At 45.2% G+C, this 27,093-nt stretch overlaps 1 protein-coding gene across 8 annotated transcripts in view; it reads right to left on the reverse strand.

Moving 5' to 3' along the window:
• The window catches only part of LOC140736746 (kynurenine--oxoglutarate transaminase 3-like), a 150,758-nt gene that overhangs the window by 48,708 nt on the left and 74,957 nt on the right, over positions 1 to 27,093 (reverse strand). For 4 of the 8 annotated variants that reach the window (XM_073062633.1, XM_073062635.1, XM_073062636.1 and 1 more), the window contains exons 2-8: positions 26,603 to 26,726; positions 25,141 to 25,199; positions 22,482 to 22,632; positions 10,893 to 11,042; positions 8,086 to 8,172; positions 4,487 to 4,618; positions 2,368 to 2,488 (exon numbers count right to left, since the gene is read on the reverse strand). In XM_073062633.1, coding sequence (XP_072918734.1) covers positions 2,368 to 2,488; positions 4,487 to 4,618; positions 8,086 to 8,172; positions 10,893 to 11,042; positions 22,482 to 22,632; positions 25,141 to 25,199 — 700 coding nt within the window. In that variant the 5' untranslated portion in view covers positions 26,603 to 26,726. The remainder of the gene's footprint in view (positions 1 to 2,367; positions 2,489 to 4,486; positions 4,619 to 8,085; positions 8,173 to 10,892; positions 11,043 to 22,481; positions 22,633 to 25,140; positions 25,200 to 26,602; positions 26,727 to 27,093) is intronic. The other 4 variants (XM_073062631.1, XM_073062637.1, XM_073062632.1 and 1 more) reach the window with 1 other exon arrangement.

Genomic DNA, 27,093 nt, shown 5'->3' on the forward strand with positions numbered 1-27,093 from the left:
TGCCTATCACCTCCCCTGGTACCCCTCCTCCCTCCCTTTCTCCAATGGTCCACTCTCCTCTCCTATCAGATTCCTTCCTCTTCATTCTTTTACCTTTCCCACCCATCTGGCTTCACTTATCACCTTCTAGTTATCCTCTTTCCCCTCCCCCCACCTTTTTACTCTGACATCTTCCCCCTTCCTTTTCAGAGCTGAACAAGGGTCTCCAGCCAAAACGTCACCTGTTTGTTCATTTCCATAGATGCCACCTGACCTGCTGAGTTCCTCCAGCATTTTGTGTGTTGCTTTTCATAATTCTGATATTGTTAATACATGCTGGTATTTCAGTATTTATACACATTTTATTCCATGTCCATACTTTAACCTCTAACTTTATTCTTATATAATTCTTTGTAATTGTTGAATGTTATTTTTTGTTGCATGTTGTGCCCAGAACAACACACCACAGGAAATTGCAAATTCCGAATGCTGAATGAACTTGATCTGGCCCTGACCTTATCTTTTGACCTCTGGCATAAAGAGAATTCAAATCCAGATGAAAGGTCTTGACCCGATATATCATCTATCCATTCCCTTCCACAGATGCTGCCTAACCTGCTGGGTTTTTCCAACACTTTGTGTGCTGATCCAGATTTCTGGATGGATGGAGCGGAGGCTGCAGCATGGCATTTGTCCAACAGAACAATGATACAAATGATGGCACCACCAAGAAATGAGACAGCTGGGGTTTCAAGGGTGAACTTGAAGCATTTTGCATGGAGCGAATTTGTAGGCCAACTCTGAAATGGCCCAAGCATAAAACATGGGAAAAGGCCAGCAGGAAGAATCAGAGGGAACAATGATTCAGGTGAAGGCAACAGTTGGATACAAATAGTGCATGGCATAATTTTCTTTATTCAATTTGCTGTTTGTTTACTCATTTAACTAATTGTAAGTTTAGATAGTCCACTAGTCATTGTCAGTAACAACATGGTTAAAATCATAAGACCATAGCACATAGGAGCAGAATGAGGCCATTTTGGCTCACTCCACCATGGCTGATTTAGTATCCCTCTCAACCCCATTCTTCAGCTTTCTCCCCATAACTTTGATGCCCTTACTGATCAAAGAACCTATCAACCTCCGCTTTAAATATACCCAATGATTTGGCTTCCAAACTGTCTGTGACACAGATTCACCACCCTTCGGCTAAAGAAATTCTTTCTCATCTCAGTTCTAAAGCGACGTCTCTCTCTTTTGCGGCTGTGCCCTCTTGTTCTAGATTCCCTATTAAAGGAAACATCCACTGTATCTGGGCCTTTCAATATTTGCTAGGTTTCGTTGAGATATACCCTCTACCCCACCAGCCTTCTAAAACTTCAGCAAGTACAAGCTCAGTGTCATCGAACGCTCCTCGTACGTTAACCCTTTCATTTCCTGAATCATTCTCGTCAACCTCCTGTGGACCCTCTCCAATGCCAATACATTTTTTCTTAGATAAGGGGCCCAAAACATCCCCAATACTCTAAATGTGGTCTGACAGCAATACAGCCTTGCTTTTACATTCTACCCCTCTGGAAATTAAGGCTAACATTGCATTTGTCTTCCTTAGCACCGACTCAACCTACAAGATGACCTTCAGGGAAGCATTCACGAGCACTCCTAAGTCCCTTTAAACGTCTGACTCGGAATTTTCTTTCTTTTCTGGAAAGTCCACATCCTTATCCCTTAAACAGCAATGATGACATCAAAACTACATCCTTGACTTAAAAAATGTAATCTGAGGGTACTCTGGCTGATCCAGGTGTCCATTCAGAGAAATAACACAAGGGCCTAGAAGCAATTCATGGATTCTCACATTCCTGCTGACCAGACCAAAGGGACAGCAACGTCATTTGTATCTGTAACTGGGAAAATAATCCACATCCCAGCAAAAGCTCATGTCTCTGGCCTCATGGCCGCTCAGGTCTCTGACCCTAATGGCTACTTAATTGCCACATTAATTAATTTGTTTCTATCCTATCAGAATTATTGCCTTTTGTATTCAAACTCACACTTCCTCTACTATTCGTTTTCCATCATTCCCAGATTGGTACTGAAACTTTAACAGATTTTAGATTTATTTATCACACGTACATCAAAAAAATACCATTGAAATGTGTCGTTTGCACTAACAACCAACATGCCGGAGGATGAGTTGGGGGCAACAGCCATTCCAGCACCAACACCCATCATGCTCAACATACAAAACAGAACACAACCCATGACAAAGCAACAACAGCAAAACAAACCCCTCCCACCCCCTCTCACGCACAGTCCCCTAACCCCAGGACAGGCTGTCTTCGGGTGGACTCCTGGATTCACAGAGACTCACAGACTCAATGTTACCTATTTTCACGTGCTGATGTCCGCTGTACACGAGCCACTCATACACTTCATCACTGATGCAGAGGACGTCATGTTTAATGCACAGGTCAGCGATCACCTTCAGCTCTTCTGTCTTAAATACCTAAACAAGTCGTAAGTCACAAAATGAAACAACCTTCTGGATTGCATTCGGTTGATCTTTTTCTTTCTGTTTATTCATTTTCCTGGATGTGGGAATTAATCCCCTGTCCACAACTGGGCTTAAACCTCTCCCTGTAGCTGGATTCTTGACCTCCTCATTGCTATACGACAGTCAGTGTGGATCATCTCCCCCATGCTGACAATCAACAATGGTGCACCTCAAAGATGCCCACTGCTCCACTCTCTCCTCACTCACAGGAAGAGATGTGGTATGTCACCGAAGACTCTGGCTAATTACTACAGTCGTACGGTGGAGAGCGCTCTGTACGATCGCATCAACACCTGGGAGGGAGCTTCCAAAGCACAGGACTGAAAGAGGCTGCGGAGCATTGTAGACTCAGCCAGCTCCATCAAGGGCACAGGCCTCCCCACCATCAAAAACATCTTCAAACAACAGTGGCTCAAGGAAAGGCAGTATCCATCATTAAGGACCCGCACCACCGGGACATGCCCTCTCCTCATTACTACCATCAAGGAGGTGGTACAGGAGCTCCAAGTCCCACAATCAACGCTCTGGGAACAGTTTCTTCCCCTCTGCCATCAGATTTCTGAACAGTCTATGAACTTATGAACAATATCTTGTGTTTCCCCTTTTGCACTTTTTTCATTGTTGTAACCTACTATAATTGAGGTACTGCCACCACAAAACATCAAATTTCATAAGTTATGTCAGTGATAATAAACTCAATTCAATTTCCGATTAAATAGACCATTTTTCAAAACTAGACTGAAACATATCTGGTTCTTTACGGTTCCATACTGAAGCAGCAGCAGCTACAGGTAGCACTTACACTTTAAAATAAAAGGGTACCCACATAATATTCCATAAATTGTAAGATGTCTTCCATTGTATTAGCATTAATATATATTTGGCTGCCCACTCAGGATTTAACCCACCTAAAGTTCTTCCTTGTAGTTCAAAGTTCAAAGAAAATTTATTATCAAAGTACATACATGTCACCATGTACAAGTGCAGGATTCATTTTCTTGCAGGCATTCACAATAGATACAAAGAAATATGATATAATCAATGAAAAACGATACACAGACTTAGACTGACAATCGATGTGCAAAAGACAAACTACAAATACAAAACAGAAATAATGATAAATAAGTAATAAATAATATTCATAACATTGAGTTGTAGAGTCCTTGAAATTGAGAATAATGAAAGGCATATGGTGCATTGGCCTTCATCAATTGTAGGATTGAGTTTAAAAGTCAAGAGGTAACGTTGCAGCTGTATAGGACCCTGGTCAGGCCCCACTTGGAGTACTGTGTACAGTTCTGGTGGCCTCATTACAGGAAGGATGTGGAAACCATAGAACGGGTGGAAAGATTTACAAGGATGTTGCCTGGATTGGGGAGCATGCCTTATGAAAATAGTTTGAGTAAACTCGGCCTTTTCTCCTTGGAGTGACGAAGGATGAGAGGTGACCTGACACAGGTGTATAAGATAATGAGAGGCATTGATCGTGTGGATAGTCAGAGGCTTTTCCCCAGGGCTGAAATGGCTAGCACAAGAGGGCATAATTTTAAGGTGCTTGGAAGTAGGTACAGGGGAGATGTCAGGGGTAAGTTTTTTTTTTACACAGAGAGTGGCGAGTGTGTTGGAATGGGCTGCCAGCAGCGGTGGTGGAGGCGGATATGATAGGGTCTTTTAAGAGACTCCTGGATGGATACATGGAGCTTAGAAAAATAGAGAGCTATGGGTAAGCCTAGGTATTTCTAAGGTAAGGACATGTTCGGCACAGCTTTGGGGGCCGAAGGGCCTGTATTGTGCTGTAGGTTTTCTATGTTTCGATGAGCCCATAAGTTATATACACTAACATTTATTTGTGACCCATCACAAAGGTAGATTTCTTTTACACATCTGGCAGTCTAATATTTGGTACCTAAAACTTCAAAAAGCAAAAAGGGTTTTATTTCAGAGACTTACCTTACCCAACGGGTTATTGGGAGTGTTAATGATTATTGCTTTAGTCCGGCAATTAAATTTACTGGCAAGTTCATCTTGGTCGAGAATCCAGTCACCACTGTCACTCAGATCCCCTTCAACTTTCGCTGGCCTCTGAACAGAAAGAAGAAACATACTTCCTCCAGAGATCTTAGTAAATGCAATAATGAAATGAGCAAAATCGCTTCAGAGAAAACCACCAGGAGCAACATAAAGCGAACAGCAAGCAATGAAATAAAAACAATTACTCATACAGGAACCCTTTTCTCCCGCAATAAGGAGGAAACACGGGCTGACAACCACAAAGAATCTCCATTTCCTAGCAGATAAAACCATGATATTACATTGGTTCATCAAGTAACTCAATCCACAACTTACAGGAAATAAACAGATATTATTTGACTCTAGTAAATCTAGCTGAGACTGTTGCTTGAGTTCAAGAGGAGCCAGGAAGATTTCACCACTTGTACAAGTATTGGCAGCTGAGCTCAAAATCCTAGATGTTAGAAGACATGGACTGAATCTATCTAAGTACATAAGACATAAGATATAAAACACATAACAGAATTAAACTATTTGTCCCATCAAGACTGCTCCGCCATTTAATCATGGCTGATCCAAGGTGGTGGTACAGGAGCCTTAAGACACACACTCAAATGTTCAGAAACAGCTTCTTCCCCACTGTCATTGGATTTCTGAATAGACAATATACCCATGTATATTACCAAACCATTTTTTATATTTTTCTACTCTTTTTTGCACTACTTACTTAATAAATTTACACACACACACACACACACACACACACACACACACACACACACACACACACACACACACACACACACACACACACACACACACACACACACACACACACACACACACACACACACACACACACACACACAGTGATTGATACGTTCGTGGCCTAAGGTAGAAGGAGATGAGTTATACAGCTATCATTACATGCACATGCAGGTCAACTCTGAGTGATTATGCAGAAAGTTTGAAGTTAATAACTCATCTCCTTCTACCTTAGGCCACAATCCTATCAATCACCCTGATGATTTATTAACTGAAGATTTATTAACCTGTCTTCAACCCTCCTCCTCTTCATGGACACCCCACTCTGGTCTTCTGCCTGCTCTGGATCTCTTTATTGCTAATTGCCAACGGGATATCAACCGTCTTGACTTCACCACACCCTGTTCCAATTCCAACCTCACTCCTTCCGAACGCTCTGCTCTCCGCTCCCTCCGCACCAATCCCAACCTCACTATAAAACCTGCTGATAAGGGGGGAGCTGTTGTTGTCTGGCGTACTGACCTCTACCTGGCCGAGGCACAGCGACAACTCTCTGATACCTCCTCTTATTTACCCCTTGATCATGATCCCACTAAGGAGCACCAGGCCATTGTCTCCTATACCATCACCAACCTTATCAGCTCTGGGGATCTCCCATCCACTGCCACCAACCTCATAGTTCCCACACCCCGCACTTCCCGTTTCTATCTCCTACCCAAGATCCACAAACCTGCCTGTCCAGGTAGACCTATTGTCTCAGCTTGCTCCTGCCCCACCGAACTCATTTCTGCATACCTTGACACTGTCTTATCCCCCCTTGTTCAATCTCTTCCCACCTATGTTCGTGACACTTCTCATGCTTTGAATTTTTTCAACGATTTTAAGTTCCCTGGCCCCCTCCGTCTTATTTTCACCATGGACGTCCAGTTCCTATATACCTCCATCCCCCACCCGGACCGTCTCAAAGCTCTTCGCTTCTTTTTGGATTCCAGACCTAACCAATTCCCCTCTACCATCACTCTCCTCCATCTAGCGGAAATAGTTCTTACTCTCAATAATTTCTCCTTTGGCTCCTCCCACTTCCTCCAAACCAAGGGTGTAGCCATGGGCACCTGTATGGGTCCCAGTTATGCCTGCCTTTTTGATGGCTTTGTGGAACAGTCCATGTTCCAAGTCTATACGGGTATCCGTCCCCCACTTTTCCTTCGCTACATCGACAACTGCATTGCCGCTGCCTCTTGCACGCATGCTGAGCTCATCGACTTCATTAACCTTGCCTCCAACTTTCACCCTGCCCTCAAATTTACCTGGTCCATTTCCAACACCTCCCTCCCCTTTCTTGATCTTTCTGTCTCCATCTCTGGAGACGGCTTATCTACTGATATCTACTATAAGCCTACAGACTCTCACAGCTACCTGGATTATTCCTCTTCCCACCCTGTCTCTTGCAAAAATGCTATCCCCTTCTCACAATTCCTCCGTCTCCGCCGCATCTGCTCTCAGGATGAGGCTTTTCATTCCAAGACGAAGGAGATGTCTTACTTTTTTAAACAAAGGGGCTTCCCTTCTTCCACCATCAACTCTGCTCTCAAACGCATCTCTCCCATTTCCCGCACATCTACCCTCACCCCATCTGCCCGCCACCCCAATCGGGATAGGGTTCCCCTTGTCCTCACCTACCACCCCACCAGCCTCCAGGTGCAATGTATAATTCTCCATAACTTCCACCACCTCCAATGGGATCCCACTACCAAGCACATCTTTCCCTCCCCCCCCTTTCTGCTTTCCGCAGGGATCGCTCCCTGTGCAACTTCCTTGTCCATTCGGCCCCCCCATCCCTTCCCACCGATCTCCCTCCTGGCACTTATCCTTGTAAGCGGAACAAGTGCTACACCTGCCCTTACACTTCCTCCCTCACCACCATTCAGGGCCCCAGACAGTCCTTCCAGGTGAGGCGACACTTCACCTGTGAGTCGGCTGGTGTGGTATACTGCGTCCGGTACTCCCAGTGTGGCCCTTTATATATTGGTGAGACCCGACGCAGACTGGGAGACCATTTCGCTGAACACCTACGCTCGGTCCGCCAGAGAAAGCAGGATCTCCCAGTGGCCACACATTTTAATTCCACGTCCCATCCCCATTCTGATATATCTATCGATGGCCTCCTCTACTGTCAAGATGAATCCACACTCAGGTTGGAGGAACAACCCCTTATATACTGGCTAGGTAGCCTCCAACCTGATGACATGAACATTGACTTCTTTAACTTCTGTTAATGCCCCTCTTCCCCTTCTTACCCCATCCCTGACATATTTAGTTGTTTGTTTTTTTTCTTCCTCTCTGCCCATCACCCTGCCTGTTCTCCATCTCCATCTGGTGCTCCCCCCTCCTCCTTTCTTTCGCCCGAGGCCTCCCATCCCATGATCCTTTCCTTTCTCCAGCTCTGTATCACTTTCACCAATCACCTTTCCAGCTCTTAGCTTCATCCCACCCCTTCCGGTCTTCTCCTAGGTGCTAGGTGGCATCCGTCAGTCTCAAGAGACCATGGATCTGCGCCTGGAGTTTCCAGGGCGCAGGCCTGGGCAGGGTTGTATGGGAGACCGGCAGTTGCCCAAGCTGCATACAATGGGCCAAATGGTCTCTGTCATAAATTTTAATGATTTCTATTGCTATTACTTCAAAATAACTTTTTTTCTCATGCGAGCGCAACACAATACACTGCCAAACCTCTCCTTAAGACGGTAAATATATTTTGCAGCCGATTAAATACTCACAGCTTTTAAAGAGATGAAGACAGGGACCCCTCCAGCCATTTTAACCATTGGCTCATAACAGTCAAAAAACGGCTCAATAATTATCACCTGAAAATTAAAATCAAGCAATTTCAAGTACTCAAAATAAATATCCAGAAAAATGTAAAGCAGAATTAAACATATTTTCACATTCTCAGACAAGGTGAAGCTATCCAGGCTACAGAATTATTATAAACACAAGAGATTCAGTGGATGCAGGAAATCTGGAGCAATACACACAAAATGCTGGAGGAACTCAGGATCAGGTAGTATCTATGGACAGGATTGGGAAATGTTTCAGGCCAAGACAGGTGCAATATAGTCAACTATATGGCTTCTCATTGGAACCTATTGAAGGCCTAATCAAAGTGGATGCAGAGAGGAGGTTTTCTATAGTGGGCGAGTCTAGGACCACAGGGCACAGCTTCAGAATAGAAGGATGAACCATTCGAACAGAGATGAAGAATTTCTTTAGCCAGAGGGAGATGAATCTGTGGAATTCTTGGCCACAGACATCTGTGGAGGCCAAGTTATTGGGTATATTAAAAGTGGAGGTTGGTAGGTTCTTAATTAGTAAGAGCATCAATGGTTACAGGGAAAAGGCAGGAGAGTGGGGTTGAGATTGGTATTAGCCATGAAAGAATGGCAGACTGGAATCAATGGGCCCAATTGTGCTCCTTTGACTTGTGGTCTCATGGTCTAACTAAAGCAGACAACTGGCTTCCAGAGTGCCAAGGAGTGTTTGATGACCCATAATGGAGTTTAGAAAGATGAGCGGATTCTCAATGATATCACCAGATATTGAGAGGCCTCAACACAGTGGGCATGGAGAGGATGCTTCCATCGATAGGAAGTACATGAATCTGAGGGCAAGAATCTGAGACATGAAGGAACTTCTTCAGCCAGAGGCTGTGGATCTGTGGAATTCGCTGTCACAAAAGGCTGTGGAGGCCAAGTCATTGGGTGTAGTTAAGTCAGACATTGATGAGTCCTTGACTAGCAAGTGGGCCAAGAGTTATAGGTAGGCAGGAGAAACAAAACAACTATGAATAAATGATGGAGCAGACTTGATGGGTCGAATGGCTGCTTTATCATATGGCCTAATGACTGAAGAAAAGAAATTATTATAAAGATACTGGTTTAGGAATAAATATTGAACAGGATGCCAGTGCAGCAATTTGCTCTTGGAATCAAATTCAAGTTTATTGTCATCTGACTGCATATGTATACACAAACAAACGAAACGACGTTCCTCTGGACCGCAGTGCACCCACAAATCATATTATACACAGCTCATAAAACAAAATATTACCATAAATAAGTTAATAAAATATAACTCAAAATGCACGTACTGTGCAGCACAGGTAAGCAGTAAACAGCTGCCAACTTGCTAGGGAAATAATTATATGGACCAAGCTCAAACACCCATTTTAATCACAAGCACAAAAAATTCTGCAGATGCTGGAAATCCAGAGTATCACGCACAACATGCTGAAGGAACTCAACAGGGCAGGCAGCATCTATGGAAGGGTATTTGTACAGCAGTCAATGTTCTGGGCCAAGACCCTTCATCAGTGAGTTGACTCATTTTAATCATTCCATTGACGGAATTCCATATTCCCAGCGATGTTCAAAGTAAATTTATTATCAAAGTGCATTTATATCAGTATAAACAACCTCGCGATTTGTTTTCTTGCTGGCATATATAGTAACCCAGATGGTGGATTGGAGATATGTCTCTACCAAAGGAGGAGTAAGGTGCTCCTTCCCTCTTCTAGCCCGCAGGTCACCCTTGAGCAAGGTGTAGCACCTGCTTAGCCCACACCCCCCCCCCCTCACCTCCCAATCAGGGTCATGTGAAACCATGGGAACAGATGGTGAGTGGTCGTTATGAGCAGCCGGTGCCTATCACAAGACCTGGTGATGCGACCACTGACACCAGGCAATCTCTGAAGAGTATTGATAATGGCTGGGGTCACCCATCTTGTAAAGACACTGCCCAGAAGAAGGTAATGGCAAACCACTTCTGTAGAAAAATTTGCCAAGGGCAATCAATCATGGTCTTGGGACCATGATCACCAACATCATACGATATGGCACATAATAACGATAATGACTCAGTGAATTCCCCTGTCCCAGATTCTTCCTCTTACTTATGCAATTAATACAGTAGCCTGAATATTTTTGGGATACAGAAGAAGCTGGAGCATTTGATTGCAGTTAACAGGGGACAGGCCCTTTGGCCCACAATCTTGTGCTGACCTTTTAACCTACTACGAGTATGCCTGCAGAAAAAGGATCTCAGGGTTGTATGTGGTGACGCATGTACTCTGATAATAAATTTTACTTTGTACTTTGATCTATCAACCTACTCTAAGTTACAGGAAAACTGCAAATTTACAGACAAACAATGAGCAGTAGAGTCAGGATCAAACCTGACATCCCGGAACTGTGAGACAGTAGCTTTACTAGCTGGGCCACTGAATCAGACAGGATTTTTTTTCTACATGCAGTTGAGAGGGGCTTCAACTTGGCATCTAAACAGTAGAAATTCGAGGACTGTGAATGGCCTCAGTACTCCAGGTCTGTGAGAATGGCACCGAACTAAAACCAACATGTTCTAGATGAGATAAAAGCACTTTCTGGACCGTCACAGGGCTCAGTCATTCATTCAACCCATTCAGTCATGAGTGGAAAAACACTGCTGCCCGAGCTTAACATGAACAATACACCATCACATCAAAGATTGAACCTGTGTGGGCAAACAATTTAATTGTTTGCTTTTTTACCTCATCTCCTTCATCTACGAGTCCGAGTATGGAGTGTGAGAGAGAACCGTATCCGCCCACTGTTACCACAATATCTTTATTCGGATTGATCGATCGTCCATAAACATGCCCGTACAGTTCAGCCAGTGCCTTCACTAATGGAGGATGACCCTTGTGTGAAAGACAAAGCAGAGTAACAAGTTATCAGCACCAAACGTGTATGTCTTATGTGTACTTAGCTCTAATCAATGGATAGTAATTAATTGGCTGTGATAAGGATTCAGGTTCCCATTTCATGTGAGAAGGCATCAATTGGTTAAACTGTGAACAACCACAGTGCTCAGATTCAGATCTATACACTCATCACTTGCACGTGAAAACATGATAGCCATCATTTGCCGTACCAACCAACCCAGCCTCAGGGTGCGCTGGGGCAGCCTGCAGAAATTGCCACATATTCCAGCACCAGCACAGCATGCTGTGAGAGACAGCAATCAGTAAACACACCTTCCCCCCCACCCCACCCGTCATTCTACTGTAATTGCACTAAGTGCACACACTTTAACGTCTTCCCTGGCGTATTCTCATAACGGGCCCCAAACTGAGTTTGTTACGTTCCCCAGTAACCGGGTAATTTTCCAGCAAAGATGGATGGATCCACCAAAGCCTGATGCTACTATTTTCAAACGTTTTTATTTATAAAGGGGCACAAACGTATGGTTAATACAAAACATTCAGATCATATACGTCGTCACAACTCAATCTAAAGCACAGGTATAATAATAATCAATCAGAAATAAGCTCTACAGTTGTCTAGGGGTAATGTAGATATATATTGTTTACTGGATATTTAAAAGTCTTTTTGCGGTCACTGCAGTTCCACCAGCCACCGTCGGTTGTGGTGTCGCGTTGGTGCACTTTTGTTAGAAAGAGAGGGGGGGGGGGATGAAAGAGTTACCCGACAGGTTTTCCAACCTGGAGGGGTTCGGTTTGTCGGAGCCTCGTTGGGGGAATGAACGCTCATCTGTGGCCTCCCCTGTAGCTAAGCCGTTCTTCCGTTGTGGGGTCGCCAATCCCAGGCAAGGAAAAGACGCACACGAACCCCACCACTGGCTGTCGCTCTCAAAACGCTGTCACAGGATTTCTAGCATGTCTTCTGGTGCGTCTGTCGCCCCGCCTCGGCAGCCCACCTTTTATCTGGACTGGCAGGGTTGTAGATGTCCATCAGGGTGGGGGGGGGGCGAGGCAATCCTTCCCCCATCACCCATCTCACATTGCCCTGAGATTTTGCACGTAGGCCAGTTCCTTATCCCACAAAGGTGTCTCCCAAGACAATGGCTATGTCCGAGGCTTTTGTCTTGTTGAGCGACCAGCCCACTTTGCCCGAGGGCTATACACGTGGTCTTCATGAGACAATAGTCAAAGAGTCGCTTTATTCTGCTTCCCGGGGGAACGTGGTCTTCAGCACGTCTCCCTCTCTCTCTTGGGTCATTTGACCCCCCCTTTTCTAAGGCTCTTGCGAATCTCACAAAGGCGGGGGCTGGGGTCATAACACCTCCCATCTTAAAAGTTTTTTACCAGCGGTTAAAAACAAGTTGGTACAGAGTCTTATAGGATTTTTTTTTCTAACACAATACACAAGCTCCTCTCTTCACAGAGTACTACCATTATACATTCAAGTCAGTATCTAAACAGGTAACAATTACAGTGTCCCTTTCTTTAATATCTTAACATCGCGTACCGTACTAAAGTCTGGTAGCATCAAACTTCAGCTCAATAACCACCTATTTATTTATTTTCTTCAGCAACAAAACTAAGGAGGTGTGATCTTAGCTTAGGTGCATCTACAAAAGTTTATACAAATGCTAATCGTTTCGGTCGTGTTATTTCACCGGCAGGTCTCCAAAGGGGTTGTCTTTATTAGTCACAGGCTTTGGCGCAAACCCGTACAACCGGCGTTGCTGTTTAAAAAATGGCATTTTCTATTAACTATCGCCTCTTTTCCGGAGAGTCTCCCCGTGGGGAACTTGAGTAATTTGGCGAGGTACTCTCCTGCCTTTTCTTTTCACGAGGGTTATTCTCTTAACTCCGTGTCCCCAACCTAGTCCATCATGGGAATTTCCACCCAATTCTTTAATACTACACAGGTAGTTAACCCTTTTGTCAAGACCATGCAGGCTGATGTGGATCAGTTCGAACCTTTTTCTCCGGCCGCATTTAAATTTTGGCTTCCTCACAGCGCTTTCTTGAATAACAATAGCGTGTGAGGCACCCTTACATTCCAAATCAACCTGTAATCGATGTGCAGGCATCAATCTAGACTTTAACTTTTTTTCATTCGATTTGGGAACTACAGATTTACCGTTCTCCTCCACAACAACAGTTATCTCCCCATTCGTAAACTCCACATTAACTCTGAACACCCCCTTCAGCACAACCATCTGGGAACTCACACTTCCCAAGGTTAACCCTTTTTTTTCCGAACCAAGTCTATCTGCTCCAAAAGGACGACCGTCTCGTCCAGCTGAGCCAAATACCTCAGAATTTTTCTGAGCTCCGTAACTAGGTTCAGGACCACGTGCATCCCCATCTTGGACACACTCAAACGGGGCATTGGCCTCTTCCAGGCTTTCAATACCCATACCCTTTTCAAATTCTAAATTCCCCTGATCCTCCCAGTTACTCTCTGGGCAACTCACTTCCGGAGTAAACTCAACCCTGCGGGCTGTAACAACCCCAACTGCCAACCCAGCAGACTTCTTCAAGGTAATGGCATCCTTTTCATCTAGGACTGCCCTCATTTCATTATCGGGAACACCTTTAGAATTTTCAACTTCTTCAAACAGTCCTGCCAAACCAGACAGATCATCCTTGTCCAACCCTGGACCTTTTAACAGCTTTATCTGTTTCTCATCTTTATTTCCTACCTCTAGGACCTTTTTCTTCGCTAAGGGCAGATCTACCTTCTCTCCCTTACCCCCTTTTACGTTACTATCCCTCATTTTACCACCCTCGAAACCCTCATGGCACAGGGTCGGTAAAGACGTCTGGGCCAAATCAAAACTGGCCAATTTTAAACTGCTCTCGTTCTCAGCTGCTGCTCTCAACAGGCTGCGAGTGTCCGCGCATGTGGGATAGCTTGGGGACTCTATGGGCGGGGCCTCAACACGCACTGGTCGGCGGGTCATAGTCATGGCCGACCAAACTTTTCCTCCTGCTAAATCGTTCCCAAGGAGGACATCCACGTCAGTTCTCGGGAATTCTGATGGCACCCCCATTTCAACTGATCCATACACCAGCTCACAATCCAAAATGACCCTACGCAAAGACACCCTTTCTGTCCCTTTTCCTATTCCTCTCAGGGCTACCTCACCTGTCGGAGGTCCGAATTGTAATACGTTACGGGTAATTAATGATAGCTCCGCCCCCGTGTCTCTCCAAATCCGTACGGGAATTGGCGGGTCCCCCTTCCTCATAGACACGGTTCCGTGTGACATATAAATCTCCGACCCCTCGCGCTCTCTGCTCCCCTGGGACCCTCTTGCCGACTTTCTGATTACCACTGCACACCCGATAGGGATCGCTGCTTTCCCTCTCTCTGGCTCCTTTCTCGGAGCAAAACATTTAGATGCAATATGCCCCACCTTTCCACAATTAAAACAGGTCAAGCCAGGACCTCTCCTGCCGTCTTGCCTCTCCTCCTCAATTTTACCACTAGCTCCCAGAGGGATCTCCGCCTCAGCCGGCGGGTTTTCTCTACCATTCCCACGGTCTCTCTGGTAACTTTTTGGCAAGGAATACTTTGTCTTGTGGGTTAGGGCATATTCATCTGCGAACCTAGCAATTTCTGAGATGGACTGATTCGTCCTCTCATTCAAATACATCAGGATCTCTTCCGGAACACAACCTTTAAATTCCTCAATCAAAAATAACTCCCTGATACGCCCATAATTCTCGGCCACCTTTTCCACAGTGCACCAACGGTCCAAGAGCACACCCTTCTCATGGGCTAGCTCGGTATACGTTTGATTCCACCCTTTCCTTAAATTTCAGAACCTTTGTCTATACGCCTCAGGTACTCACTTGTAACCCCGGAGAATGGCCTCCTTTACTTGATCATAATTCCCTTCCCCTTCTGGGGGCAACGCGGCATATGCCCGCTGTGCTTTCCCTTGTAACACACTTTGTAACAACGCCACCCACTGTTCTCTGGGCCACTTCTGATTCACTGCCACATTTTCAAATAGCAAGAAATAACTATCAACATCCGTCTCCTCGAACGGGGGGACCAACCTCAACGCCCGACTAACATCAAACCCCTCCTCTCTCTCTTGCCCTTGAACTCTTCGCTCTTGCTTTCGCCTGTCCAGCTCCAATTCATGGCTCCTTTGTTTCTCTTTCTCTTCTGCTTCTGCTTCTAGCTGCTTTAGCTGGAGCTCATGACCCCGTTTCATCTCTAATTCCTTTAGTTTGAACACCTGTACCCTTTCCTCAGCCTTTTCCTTTGCAGCCCGTTCCTCAGCCTTTTCCTTTGCAGCTCGTTCCTCAGCCTTTTCCTTTTCAGCCCATTCCTCAGCCTTTTCCTTTGCAACCCGTTCCTCAGCCTTTTCCTTTGCAACCCGTTCCTCAGCCTTTTCCTTTGCAGCCCATTCCTCAGCCTTTTCCTTTTCAGCCCATTCCTCAGCCTTTTCCTTTGCAGCCCGTTCCTCAGCCTTTTCCTTTTCCTTTGCAGCTCGTTCCTCAGCCTTTTCCTTTGCAGCCCGTTCCTCAGCCTTTTCCTTTTCCTTTTCAGCTCGTTCCTCAGCCTTTTCCTTTTCCTTTGCAGCCCGTTCCTCAGCCTTTTCCTTTGCAGCTCGTTCCTCAGCCTTTTCCTTTGCAGCCCATTCCTCAGCCTTTTCCTTTTCAGCCCGTTCCTCAGCCTTTTCCTTTTCAGCCCGTTCCTCAGCCTTTTCCTTTGCAGCTCGTTCCTCAGCCTTTTCCTTTTCCTTTGCAGCCCGTTCCTCAGCCTTTTCCTTTGCAGCCCGTTCCTCAGCCTTTTCCTTTTCAGCCCGTTCCTCAGCCTTTTCCTTTCCAGCTCGTTCCTCAGCCTTTTCCTTTGCAGCCCGTTCCTCAGCCTTTTCCTTTGCAGCCCGTTCCTCAGCCTTTTCCTTTTCCTTTGCAGCCCGTTCCTCGGCCTTTTCCTTTGCAGCCCGTTCCTCAGCCTTTTCCTTTTCCTTTGCAGCCCGTTCCTCGGCCTTTTCCTTTGCAGCCCGTTCCTCGGCCTTTTCCTTTGCAGCCCGTTCCTCGGCCTTTTCCTTTGCAGCTCGTTCCTCAGCCTTTTCCTTTTCCTTTGCAGCCCGTTCCTCGGCCTTTTCCTTTGCAGCCCGTTCCTCGGCCTTTTCCTTTGCAGCCCGTTCCTCGGCCTTTTCCTTTGCAGCCCGTTCCTCGGCCTTTTCCTTTGCAGCTCGTTCCTCAGCCTTTTCCTTTTCCTTTGCAGCTCGTTCCTCAGCCTTTTCCTTTTCCTTTGCAGCTCGTTCCTCAGCCTTTTCCTTTTCCTTTGCAGCTCGTTCCTCAGCCTTTTCCTTTTCCTTTTCAGCCCGTTCCTCAGCCTTTTCCTTTTCCTTTGCAGCCCGTTCCTCAGCCTTTTCCTTTGCAGCCCGTTCCTCAGCCTTTTCCTTTGCAGCTCGTTCCTCAGCCTTTTCCTTTTCAGCTCGTTCCTCAGCTTTTTCCTTTTCCTTTGCAGCCCGTTCCTCAGCCTTTTCCTTTGCAGCTCGTTCCTCAGCCTTTTCCTTTTCCTTTGCAGCTCGTTCCTCAGCCTTTTCCTTTTCCTTTTCAGCCCGTTCCTCAGCCTTTTCCTTTTCCTTTGCAGCCCGTTCCTCAGCCTTTTCCTTTGCAGCCCGTTCCTCAGCCTTTTCCTTTGCAGCTCGTTCCTCAGCCTTTTCCTTTTCAGCTCGTTCCTCAGCTTTTTCCTTTTCCTTTGCAGCCCGTTCCTCAGCCTTTTCCTTTGCAGCTCGTTCCTCAGCCTTTTCCTTTTCAGCCCGTTCCTCAGCCTTTTCCTTTTCCTTTGCAGCTCGTTCCTCAGCCTTTTCCTTTTCCTTTGCAGCTCGTTCCTCAGCCTTTTCCTTTTCAGCTCGTTCCTCAGCTTTTTCCTTTTCCTTTGCAGCCCGTTCCTCAGCCTTTTCCTTTGCAGCCCGTTCCTCAGCCTTTTCCTTTGCAGCCCGTTCCTCAGCCTTTTCCTTTGCAGCCCGTTCCTCAGCCTTTTCCTTTGCAGCCCGTTCCTCAGCCTTTTCCTTTTCAGCCCGTTCCTCAGCCTTTTCCTTTTCAGCCCGTTCCTCAGCCTTTTCCTTTGCAGCCCGTTCCTCAGCCTTTTCCTTTGCAGCCCGTTCCTCAGCCTTTTCCTTTGCAGCCCGTTCCTCAGCCTTTTCCTTTTCAGCCCGTTCCTCAGCCTTTTCCTTTGCAGCCCGTTCCTCAGCCTTTTCCTTTGCAGCCCGTTCCTCAGCCTTTTCCTTTTCAGCCCGTTCCTCAGCCTTTTCCTTTGCAGCTGCTTCTAGCTGCTTTACTTTAAGATCATGGTCCAACCTTATTTTCTCCAACTCTACCTGATCTGTCCCACTCGCTAATCTCTTTTCGGGGATATTTTCCAAATCCTCAGCTGCAAACACCTCCTTTTCAATGTAATACTGATTTATGACCCCTCGCACTTCCTGCTTTTTCATTGATGACCTCACCTCTGCGAGGCCTAACCCCTTTGCCAGATTTACCAAGTCTGATTTGGTAGCCGTCCCTAGCGCCTCTACAGTCGGATTTCTCATAAATTCACCCACATCCATCTTTGCTGGTTTCCTGTCTGGCTACCTGCGTAACCAGATTTAAGTTTGGACTTACAGCCCGATTCACTGACCCTCCCCTTTGGTTTCAAATCCGGGACAAGCAACCCACTTGTTACGTTCCCCAGTAACCGGGTAGTTTTCCAGCAAAGATAGATGGATCCACCGAAGCCTGATGCTACTATTTTCAAATGTTTTTATTTATAAAGGGGCACAAACGTATGGTTAATACAAAACATTCAGATCATATACGTCGTCACAACTCAATCTAAAGCACAGGTATAGTAATAATCAATCAGAAATAAGCTCTATCGTTGTCTAGGGGTAATGTAGATATATATTGTTTACTGGATATTTAAAAGTCTTTTTGCGGTCACTGCAGTTTCACCCGCTGCCGTCGTTGTGGTGTCGCGTTGGTGCACTTTTGTTAGAAAGAGAGGGGGGGGGGGGATGAAAGAGTTACCCGACAGGTTTTCCAACCTGGAGGGGTTCGGTTTGTCGGAGCCTCGTTGGGGGAATGAACGCTCATCTGTGGCCTCCCCTGTAGCTAAGCCGTTCTTCCGTTGTGGGGTCGCCAATCCCAGGCAAGGAAAAGACGCACACGAACCCCACCACCGGCTGTCGCTCTCAAAACGCTGTCACAGGATCTCAAGCACATCTTCCGGTGCGTCTGGCGCCCCGCCTCAGCAGCCCACCTTTTATCTGGACTGGCAGGGTTGTAGATGTCCATCAGGGTGGGGGGGGGGGGGGGGCGAGGCAATCCTTCCCCCATCACCCATCTCACATTGCCCTGAGATTTTGCACGTAGGCCAGTTCCTTATCCCACAAAGGTGTCTCCCAAGACAATGGCTATGTCCGAGGCTTTTGTCTTGTTGAGCGACCAGCCCACTTTGCCCGAGGGCTATACACGTGGTCTTCATGAGACAATAGTCAAAGAGTCGCTTTATTCTGCTTCCCTGGGGAACGTGGTCTTCAGCACGTCTCCCTCTCTCTCTTGGGTCATTTGACCCCCCCTTGACTAGGGCTCTTGCGAATCTCACAAAGGCAGGGGCTGGGGTCATAACAAGTTGGTGTGCTCAGGTTGACTTTACAGCGCCTTTCCCACCATACACTTCGCAATAATCCATTTCTTTAGTAATGTGAATGTCTAAATGTGTATATATTATTTGTATACTATATATATATATACACATACACACTTCTGTCTATTTTGTAATATGATTGGAATTACATTGCAGAGTGTATCATATTTTGATTCATGTGTAGTCTTATGTTAACTTTTTGGGTAATAAAAGATGGTATAGCCTGTTGCCTAATAAACGGGACTCTGCTCTCAGTAGGAGAGAGAAAGATTGTGGCTGCCAGGTGTTCACACTGGACAAAAATAATATGGAGCTATTATTGTGTTTTCGGATAGGTATCTTTTTGTAAATTTTGCCAGTTTTCTTTTTGCTATTTTAGTAAGTTTGATTTATGATACACCTAAGAAACACTCTTGCACTAAAATGCTGAGCTACTCCGGCCATTTTTCCTTTGGTCAAAACCCACATATCTAACACATGCCAACAACCTTCAGCAGAGTGCATAACAAAAACCAGTTCTAAAACAATGCATTCAGAGAAGCGGCCATATGGGACAAACAACTGACGAATTTATTTGTGAAATACCGTAGATTTCACATTACAGAGCGCACCTGATTAAAAGCCGCTGGCTCTAATTTTAGAAAGAAAATCAATTTTGTACTTGTACAGGCCGCACCGGATTTTAGGCCGCAGGTGTCCCACTTTGTAATGAGATATTTACACAGAAAGATATTACACGTGAGGATTTTTTAACTTTTAATTAAATCCATATGGTAACAAACAAATACATATTGCAAATGCTTTTTTTCGAACCGTGCCTGTAATACGGCTACTTTTAAATATACATACGTATCGGTAACACACAAATTACGTTGCATATATATTCCAATATCTCCTAGCGACTGGTAAAAATATATATACTGCAGCCTACCAGGAAAAGTTATTGATCGCCTTTAACTTAAAAGCTGCGTTTTGGCTCCGCCGCTCCGCCGCTCCCCCCCCCCACCTTCCCGTTTATCGCAAACCGGTATTTCCCACAAGACGCGGCGAAACCGGATGTGACGTCTAGCATTCCGGGCTGTAGTACAGAAAACATACTAACAAATGAATTACTAAGCGAAAATATTATAAACTAAATAACTGCCATAAAGGCAGCACAATGCTTTTCTTCGAGTGTTTTCCATGTTGATGAGGGTGAGTACAAATGACTGATTTACAATAATTTAATTGTGAAAGTGCGCTTGATTTATCGTACAATTTCATTGGACCTCTGTGAACTACTCATCAATTTTATTGGTCTACTGTTACGAGGCAAAATGTTTTTGGCGGCATGAAAAAAAATCATGCATTAGCCGCACCGTAGTAAAGGCCGCAGTGTTCAAAGCTGATCAAAATGTGGGAAAAAAGTAGCGGCTTAAAATCCGGAATCTACGGTACTTCTTTAAAAAAACCTAGAATTAATTAATTTTCTAAGAGATTTCTAAACATGTAGCCTAAATTCCAGTATTCGTTTCCATCACCGGAGGAAACTGTAACGCCTTGTTTGACCTTTTTACTGATGGAGGCACAGAATCAGAATCAGGTTTATTATCACCGGCATGTGACGTGAAATTTGTTAACTTAGCAGCGGCAGTTCAATGCAATACATAATCTAGCAGAGAGAGAAAAAATAATAAATAAAATAAAACATAATAAATAAACAAGTAAATCAATTATGTATATTGAATAGATTTTTTTTTAATCTGCAAAAACAGAAATACTGCTTTTTTTAAAAATGTGAGGTAGTGTTTGAAAGCTTCAATGTCCATTTAGGAATCAGGTGGCAGAAGGGAAGAAGCTGTTCCTGAATTGTTGAGTGTGTACCTTCAGGCTTCTGTATCTCCTACCTGATGGTAACAGTAAGAAAAGGGTATCCCTTAGGGGAGGCAGGACATGGTAGATGCCAAGTTGCTTCCATTAGTGGGATAACCATGAAGGAGAGGACATGGTTACAAGATTATGGGACAATCATTTAAAACTGATGTGTGGAGGAGCTTCCTGCAGAGAGCTCTGAACTTCTAACCCCAAGAGTAGAGAGAGCTAGATCACTGGGGTATTTAAAAAGGAAATAGATTGTTTTTGAGAAGATCAGGGAATTGGGAGCTATGCAGAAATGGCTCAGAAGGGGAAACATAGGTAGGCATAGATCAGCCTTGATCACACTAAGTGGTGGGGCAGATTTGAGGAATTTCAGGGTCAATTCCTGTTCTTAAGCTTTTCACTTTTTATGTGCACACTGAACTGATCCAGCCCAGGTGTTTGAGATGGACGTTGTGTTGGTCCAGCCGGTCACATTCACATCTTGTGAATGAATTGAAAATATTCTTCAACTATTCTCGGTCATGCCTCTAACATGAAAGACCTGACCAAATCTCCTATTCTGCCTCTGGGTAACTGCAAAACTTCCCATTGCTTGTATCCCGGGATTGGCGGGTTCTGGGGTAGTCGAAGGCCTAATGTCCAGCCCAGAGACTGGAGGGGGCTGGAGGCCCAGTGTTTGTGAATCTGAGCGTTAAGGGCCAAGGCCTACAGGCAGCCTGGCGTGAGGTTGGAGGCCTGTCTGTGTGTGTGAGTGGGTGGGAAAGGGGCTTGTTTTACTCTTGTTTTGCTTTGTTGTTACTGTTGCTTGTGCTGTGCATTGTGGGCATGCTACGCTGGCACCAGAATATGTGGCGACACTTGCGGGCTGCCCTCAGCACATCCTTGGGTGTGTTGGTTGTTAACACAAAATGACACATTTCTCTGAACGTACATGTGATGAACAAATCTGAATCTGAGATTAATCTACACTGCGACATCCTCCCCCAGCTTTAACAGCTTCCGTTATATTGAAAAGCCTGATTTCTGATTGAACTACAATCATTTTCAAATGCAAAATTCTTTCAAGATTCGGTGGATCTTTCCTAGGGGCCATGGTTACAACAAGGTTATTAATTGACCCATTCTCATAACATACAGGTAAATCCATAACAGCCTTTTACCTGGTTGAATTATTTTTTAGATAACAGCAAGAATAACCTTGTGTAGATTTCAGAAATGCATCCTTTGCAAGGATGTAATGTTGAGACTTTATAAAGCACTGGCAAGGTTTCACTTGGAGTACTATAAGCAGTTTTGGGCCCCTCATCTTAGAAAGGACGTGCTGAAATTGTAGAGGGTTCAAAGGAGGTCCACAAAAATGATTGAATGGCTTGTCATTGGAGGAGCATTTGATGGCTCTGTGCCTGTATTCACTAGAATTCAGAAGAGTGAGGGGTGAAACCGATCGAATAGTGAAAGGCCTTGATAGAGTGGATGTGTAGAGAATGTCGAGGACTAGAGGACACAGTCTCAGACTATAGGGGTGTCCTTTTACAACAGAGATGAGGAGGAATTTCTGTGGCCAGAGAGTGGCGAATCTGTGGAATTCATTGCCACAGACAGCTGTGGAGGCCAAGTCATTGGGTATATTTAAGGCAGAGGTTGAAAGATTCCTAATTAGTCAGGCATGAAGGGACGTGGGGAGAAGGCAGGAGATTAGGGCTGAGAGGAAAATGGATCAGCCATGATGAAATGGCGCAGAAGACTTGATGGGCCAAATGAACTAATTCTGCTCCTATATTTCATGGTCTTAAATGCCTTCATTCTCTGTGTATTCATGTGTTTATCTCACAGCATGCTAAATGAGACAAATGAGAACTTACAAACCCTCGTGTGTACTGATTCAGCATGAAATTTTCTCCTGCCACTGCGTCAGCCAGTGCTTCACGCACATGGGAGGGAGGTAGCATGTCTGGGAACCCCTGACCGAGGTTGACCACTCCTGGCTCAGCAGCCAACTTGGTAAATTCAACCCTGCACAACAGAGCACACCTGTTAATAACACAGGAAGATAAAAGATCCAGAATATCGATTAGTACAGCAGAGAAACAGGCCCTTCAGCCCACAAGGGCTCATCAGAGCATGACAACAAATTAGACTCAACCCTTCTGCCTATTTGAGATCCATATCCTTCCATTCTCTGCCTATTCACGTGCGAGATTAAAAGTCTCTTGAAGGCCATTATCATATCTGGTTCCACTACCACCCTTGGCAGCATTCTCCAGGCACGCACTGTTCTGTAACTTTAAAACATTATTTGAATTTATTTAAATCTTACACCCATCCCACAATGCGAGGGAGTAAAAATCTTGCGTTGTGACTCTGTCGCAACGTAGAAACATGTGAATTTTTAAGTCTAATGGCTTGTAGAAAGAAGCTGTCCCGTACCCTGCTGGTCTTAGCTTTAATGCTGCGATACCATTTGCCAGATGGAAGCTGCTGAAACAGTTTATAGTGGGGTGACTGGTGTCTCTGGTGATCTTCCAGGCCTTCTTTATGCACCTGCTGCTGTAAGTGTCCTCAGTGGAGGGAAGTTCACGTCCGCAGATGTGCTGGGCTGTCCGTACCACTCATTCTCTGCAGTGCCCAGCAATCGATGGTGGTGCAATTCCTGTACCAGTCAGGATGCTCTCAATGGAGTCCTTGTAGAAGGTCTTGAGAAACTGGGGGCTCCTGTCGAACTTCTTCAGTTGCCTGAGGTGGAAGACACACTGTTGTACTTTTTTTTGCCACACAGCCTGTGTGTACAGTCATGTAAGATCTTCAGTGATGTATTTACTGAGGAACTTGAAACTACTCACATTCTCTACTGCAGTCCCATTGATGTTGATTGGGGGAGAGCCTGTCTCTGTTTCTCCTGTAATCCACAATCAGCTCTTTTGTTGTTTTAGACATCGAGGAAGAAGTTGTTATCCCTGGCACCACTGTGTCAGGGTGTTCACCTCTCTCGTCACGGCTAGAAATAAAGCTCATCAACCTCGTGTCATCTGCAAATTTGATCAGCAGATTGGAGCTGTGTGTAGCAGCACAGTTGTGGGTATAAAGGGAGTAGAGAAGGGGACTCAGGACACAACCCAGGGGGCCATCTGTGTAGAGGATCAGAGGAGTAGAGGTGAGGGAGCCCATCCTTACTGTCAGAACATCTAGGATCCAGCTGCACAAGGCCGGGGTCTCTGAGCTTCCTGTCAAGCCTGGAGGAAATTATGGTGTTGAATGCTGAACTGTAGCCTAGGTACAGCATTCCAACGTATAGATCCCTCTTCTCCAGGTAAGTGAGGATGATGTGTAGTGCTGTGGCTATGGCATCATCGGTAGAGCAGTTCCGTCGATAGCTGAATTGTAGGGGTCCAGTGTGGGTGGCAGCAAGCTGCAGATGTAGCCGTTGACCAGCCTCTCAAAGCATTTGCTTATAATTGAGGTGAGTGCATCAGGGCACCAATTCAAAGGAACTCACAGGAGTCCAAAATAAGGGTGTAGTTCGAGTTTACTTTAAACGAGGTGAGCACGTATCACGTGGTAGCGTGACATATGCAAATCAATATATTTATACATACGAACGTAATGAATTACTTAAATGACCAGGAGAGCATAATCAAACAATATACAGTGCCTATGAAAAGTATTCACCACCTGCCCCCGGAAGTTTTCATGTTTTATTGTTTTACAACATTGAATCACAGTGGATTTAATTTGGCTTTTCTGATCAACAGAGGAACTCTTTCGTATTAAAATGAAAACAGGTCTCTACAAAGTGTTACACTAACTACTACACTACCAGAACAGACAGATCGGAGAGGGAATGGGAAGGGAATTAAAATGGCTGGCGATCAAAAACTCTGGATGGCCAAGATGCATGGAACACAGGTAACTTGAGAAAGGTGTATAAGATGATAAGAGGCATAATAGAGTGGGCAGCCAGTGTCTTTTTCCCCAGGGTGGAAATGGATGATAGAGAGAGCATAATTTTAAGATGACTGGAGAAAAATATATGGGATATGTCCAAGGTTGTTTTTTTAAATTTACACAAGAGTGGTAGGTGCTTGGATTGTGCTACCAAGGGTGGTGGTAGAAGCAGATATATTAGGGACATTTAATAAACTTAGAGAGGCACGTGGATAATAGAAAAATGGAGGGCTATGTGGGATTGATGTTGGGTTAATAGTACGGCAAAACCTTGTGAGCCAAAGTGACTGCACTGTGCTGTAATATTCTATGAAACATCAACTGATTATTTCTCTCCATTGATTTGCTGAATTCCTCCAGCATTTTGTGTATCTTGCTCAAGATTTCCAGCATCAGTGTTTATAATGAAGGTGAGTGCTCTGTTTCTGTCCAAATGCTTAATAGAACCAATTAACCCACAATCCCAACCAATATTTATCAAGTCTGTTTTCAGTCCACCATGAGCCCCATGAAGAAAGAATAGGCTGACATCCAAGGAAACCAGCTCTGTGCTGAGAGCATTTCAAAATTAGCACTTACCATACATTCTTATCCAGGCCTTCAATCCGCCTTGCATTTTTGTGCCTGAATAAAGTCATCTACAAGTTGGAAAAAAAGATATTTTTATACATTTTGTAAGTATAATGTGATTACAAGCCTTTAGAAAACAATCAATGAACCAACAAGTAGAAGTCTCATTATACATGCTCCAGAAGACTGTACAACTCTAAAGCAGACTATCTCTGGTTGCTTTTTTTGCCATATTGATGCAAAGTACAATACTGTGCCGAAGTCTTAAGCACATATATATAGCTAGGGTGTCTACAAGACTGTTGCACAGTACAGGCAGTCCCCAGGTTATGTACGAGTTCCGTTCCTGAGTCCGTCTTTAAGTCGGATTTGTACGTTAGTCAGAACAAGTACATCCGGTATTATTTAACGTCAGTTTGTCAAACGTTTGTCTTAGTATATAGTATATATTTTACCTTTCTATGCATATAAAACACTTAAGAAACGTATGTATTCCAATAATTAAACCTCTGCGTTGCTTAGTAATAATTGTAGCTTTCATCGGGGCAGGGCCTTTCACGTGCTCTGTTATTCTCACTTTATCCGTTATCCTTTAAAATTATTCTGATCGTTGACCAACTGTAGCCTAACGCTTTTCCAATAACCGATGGCGTTTCACATCTTTCCAAATGTTATTATTTCCAAACAACACACACAAAATGCTGGTGGAACACAGCAGGCCAGGCAGCATCTATAGGGAGAAGCGCTGTCAACGTTTCGGGCCGAGACCCTTCGTCAGTCCTGAAACGTCGCGTCGACAGTGCTTCTCCCCATAGGTGCTGCCTGGCCTGATGTGTTCCATCAGCATTTTATGTGTGTTGTTTGAATTTCCAGCAACTGCAGATTTCGTGTTATTATTTCCACTTTATTTTCAATCGCTATCGCTTCCCATCAATGGAACAGAAACACTGCGGGTGGAGGGTCCCGAGCTGCACCAGTTCCCGAGGTCCACGAGGTCCTAAGGACCACCGCACCCATCAACGGAACAGAAACACAGTGAGCAGCGGATCCCAGGGTCCGCTGGGTCCGAAGGACTACCTCACTAAGACAGGCTAAATGGGACAAGTGGGGGCTGTGCTGGGTTTGGGTATTTGATCCTCCATAATATTCCACGTGGGTATTTAAACTGGAGTGGCAGTGGTTTTTTTTTAAAACGAGGTCGAGTTGCGAGCTCGACATCAACCAGGCACGGATGGTAGGGGAGTCACTGGATTGACATCAACCCGGCACGGGAGCGGAATGTCACTGGATTGAACCTCTGTTCTTGAGCCCAGCGCTGATCTCACTGTGCCACCCGCCGACCAGAATGGTGGGAGGTGGGGTCAGGGTGAATCTTACTAAGAAAAACTTAAGCCAAATACAAAGTAAAACACTCAACACAGTGTCAACAGCAATGACTTAAAATGACGGACAGCATCTCGATCCGACTTACAACGGTGAACGGCGTTCTCCTTCCTCAGTTCGTAAGTACGAGTTGTCCGTAAGTCAGACGTTCGTAACTCGGGGACTGCCTGTACTGTATTGGTCAACGTGGAGCAGAGAGCGAGTTTGTAAATCTGGCGGGAGCAAAGCATATTGGGAATGGTGAGGGTGGAGTGTGGGACAGGTGGCAGAGGACAGCCGAGGCAGGGGGTGGTGGGGGTACAAACACACCCAGCCCTGAGACACTGGGCAAGGTCAGTTGAGTCCAAACAATTGGTTTACTGATCATTACAGAATGTCTCTCTGGTGCTTCCCACTCCCTCCCCTCTCCCTTCCCCCTTTCCCAACCATGATTCCCCTCTCCCTGCCCCCTTCCCACTCTCAGTCCACGATAGAGGCCAATATCAGAATCACATTTATCATCATTCACACACATCATGAAATGTTTTTTTCTTTGCAACAGTAGTACAGTGCAATATATTAAATTACTACATCACTGTG

The sequence above is a fragment of the Hemitrygon akajei genome, chromosome 12 (assembly GCF_048418815.1).
Source record: "Hemitrygon akajei chromosome 12, sHemAka1.3, whole genome shotgun sequence".
Classification (NCBI taxonomy): Eukaryota; Metazoa; Chordata; class Chondrichthyes; order Myliobatiformes; family Dasyatidae; genus Hemitrygon; species Hemitrygon akajei.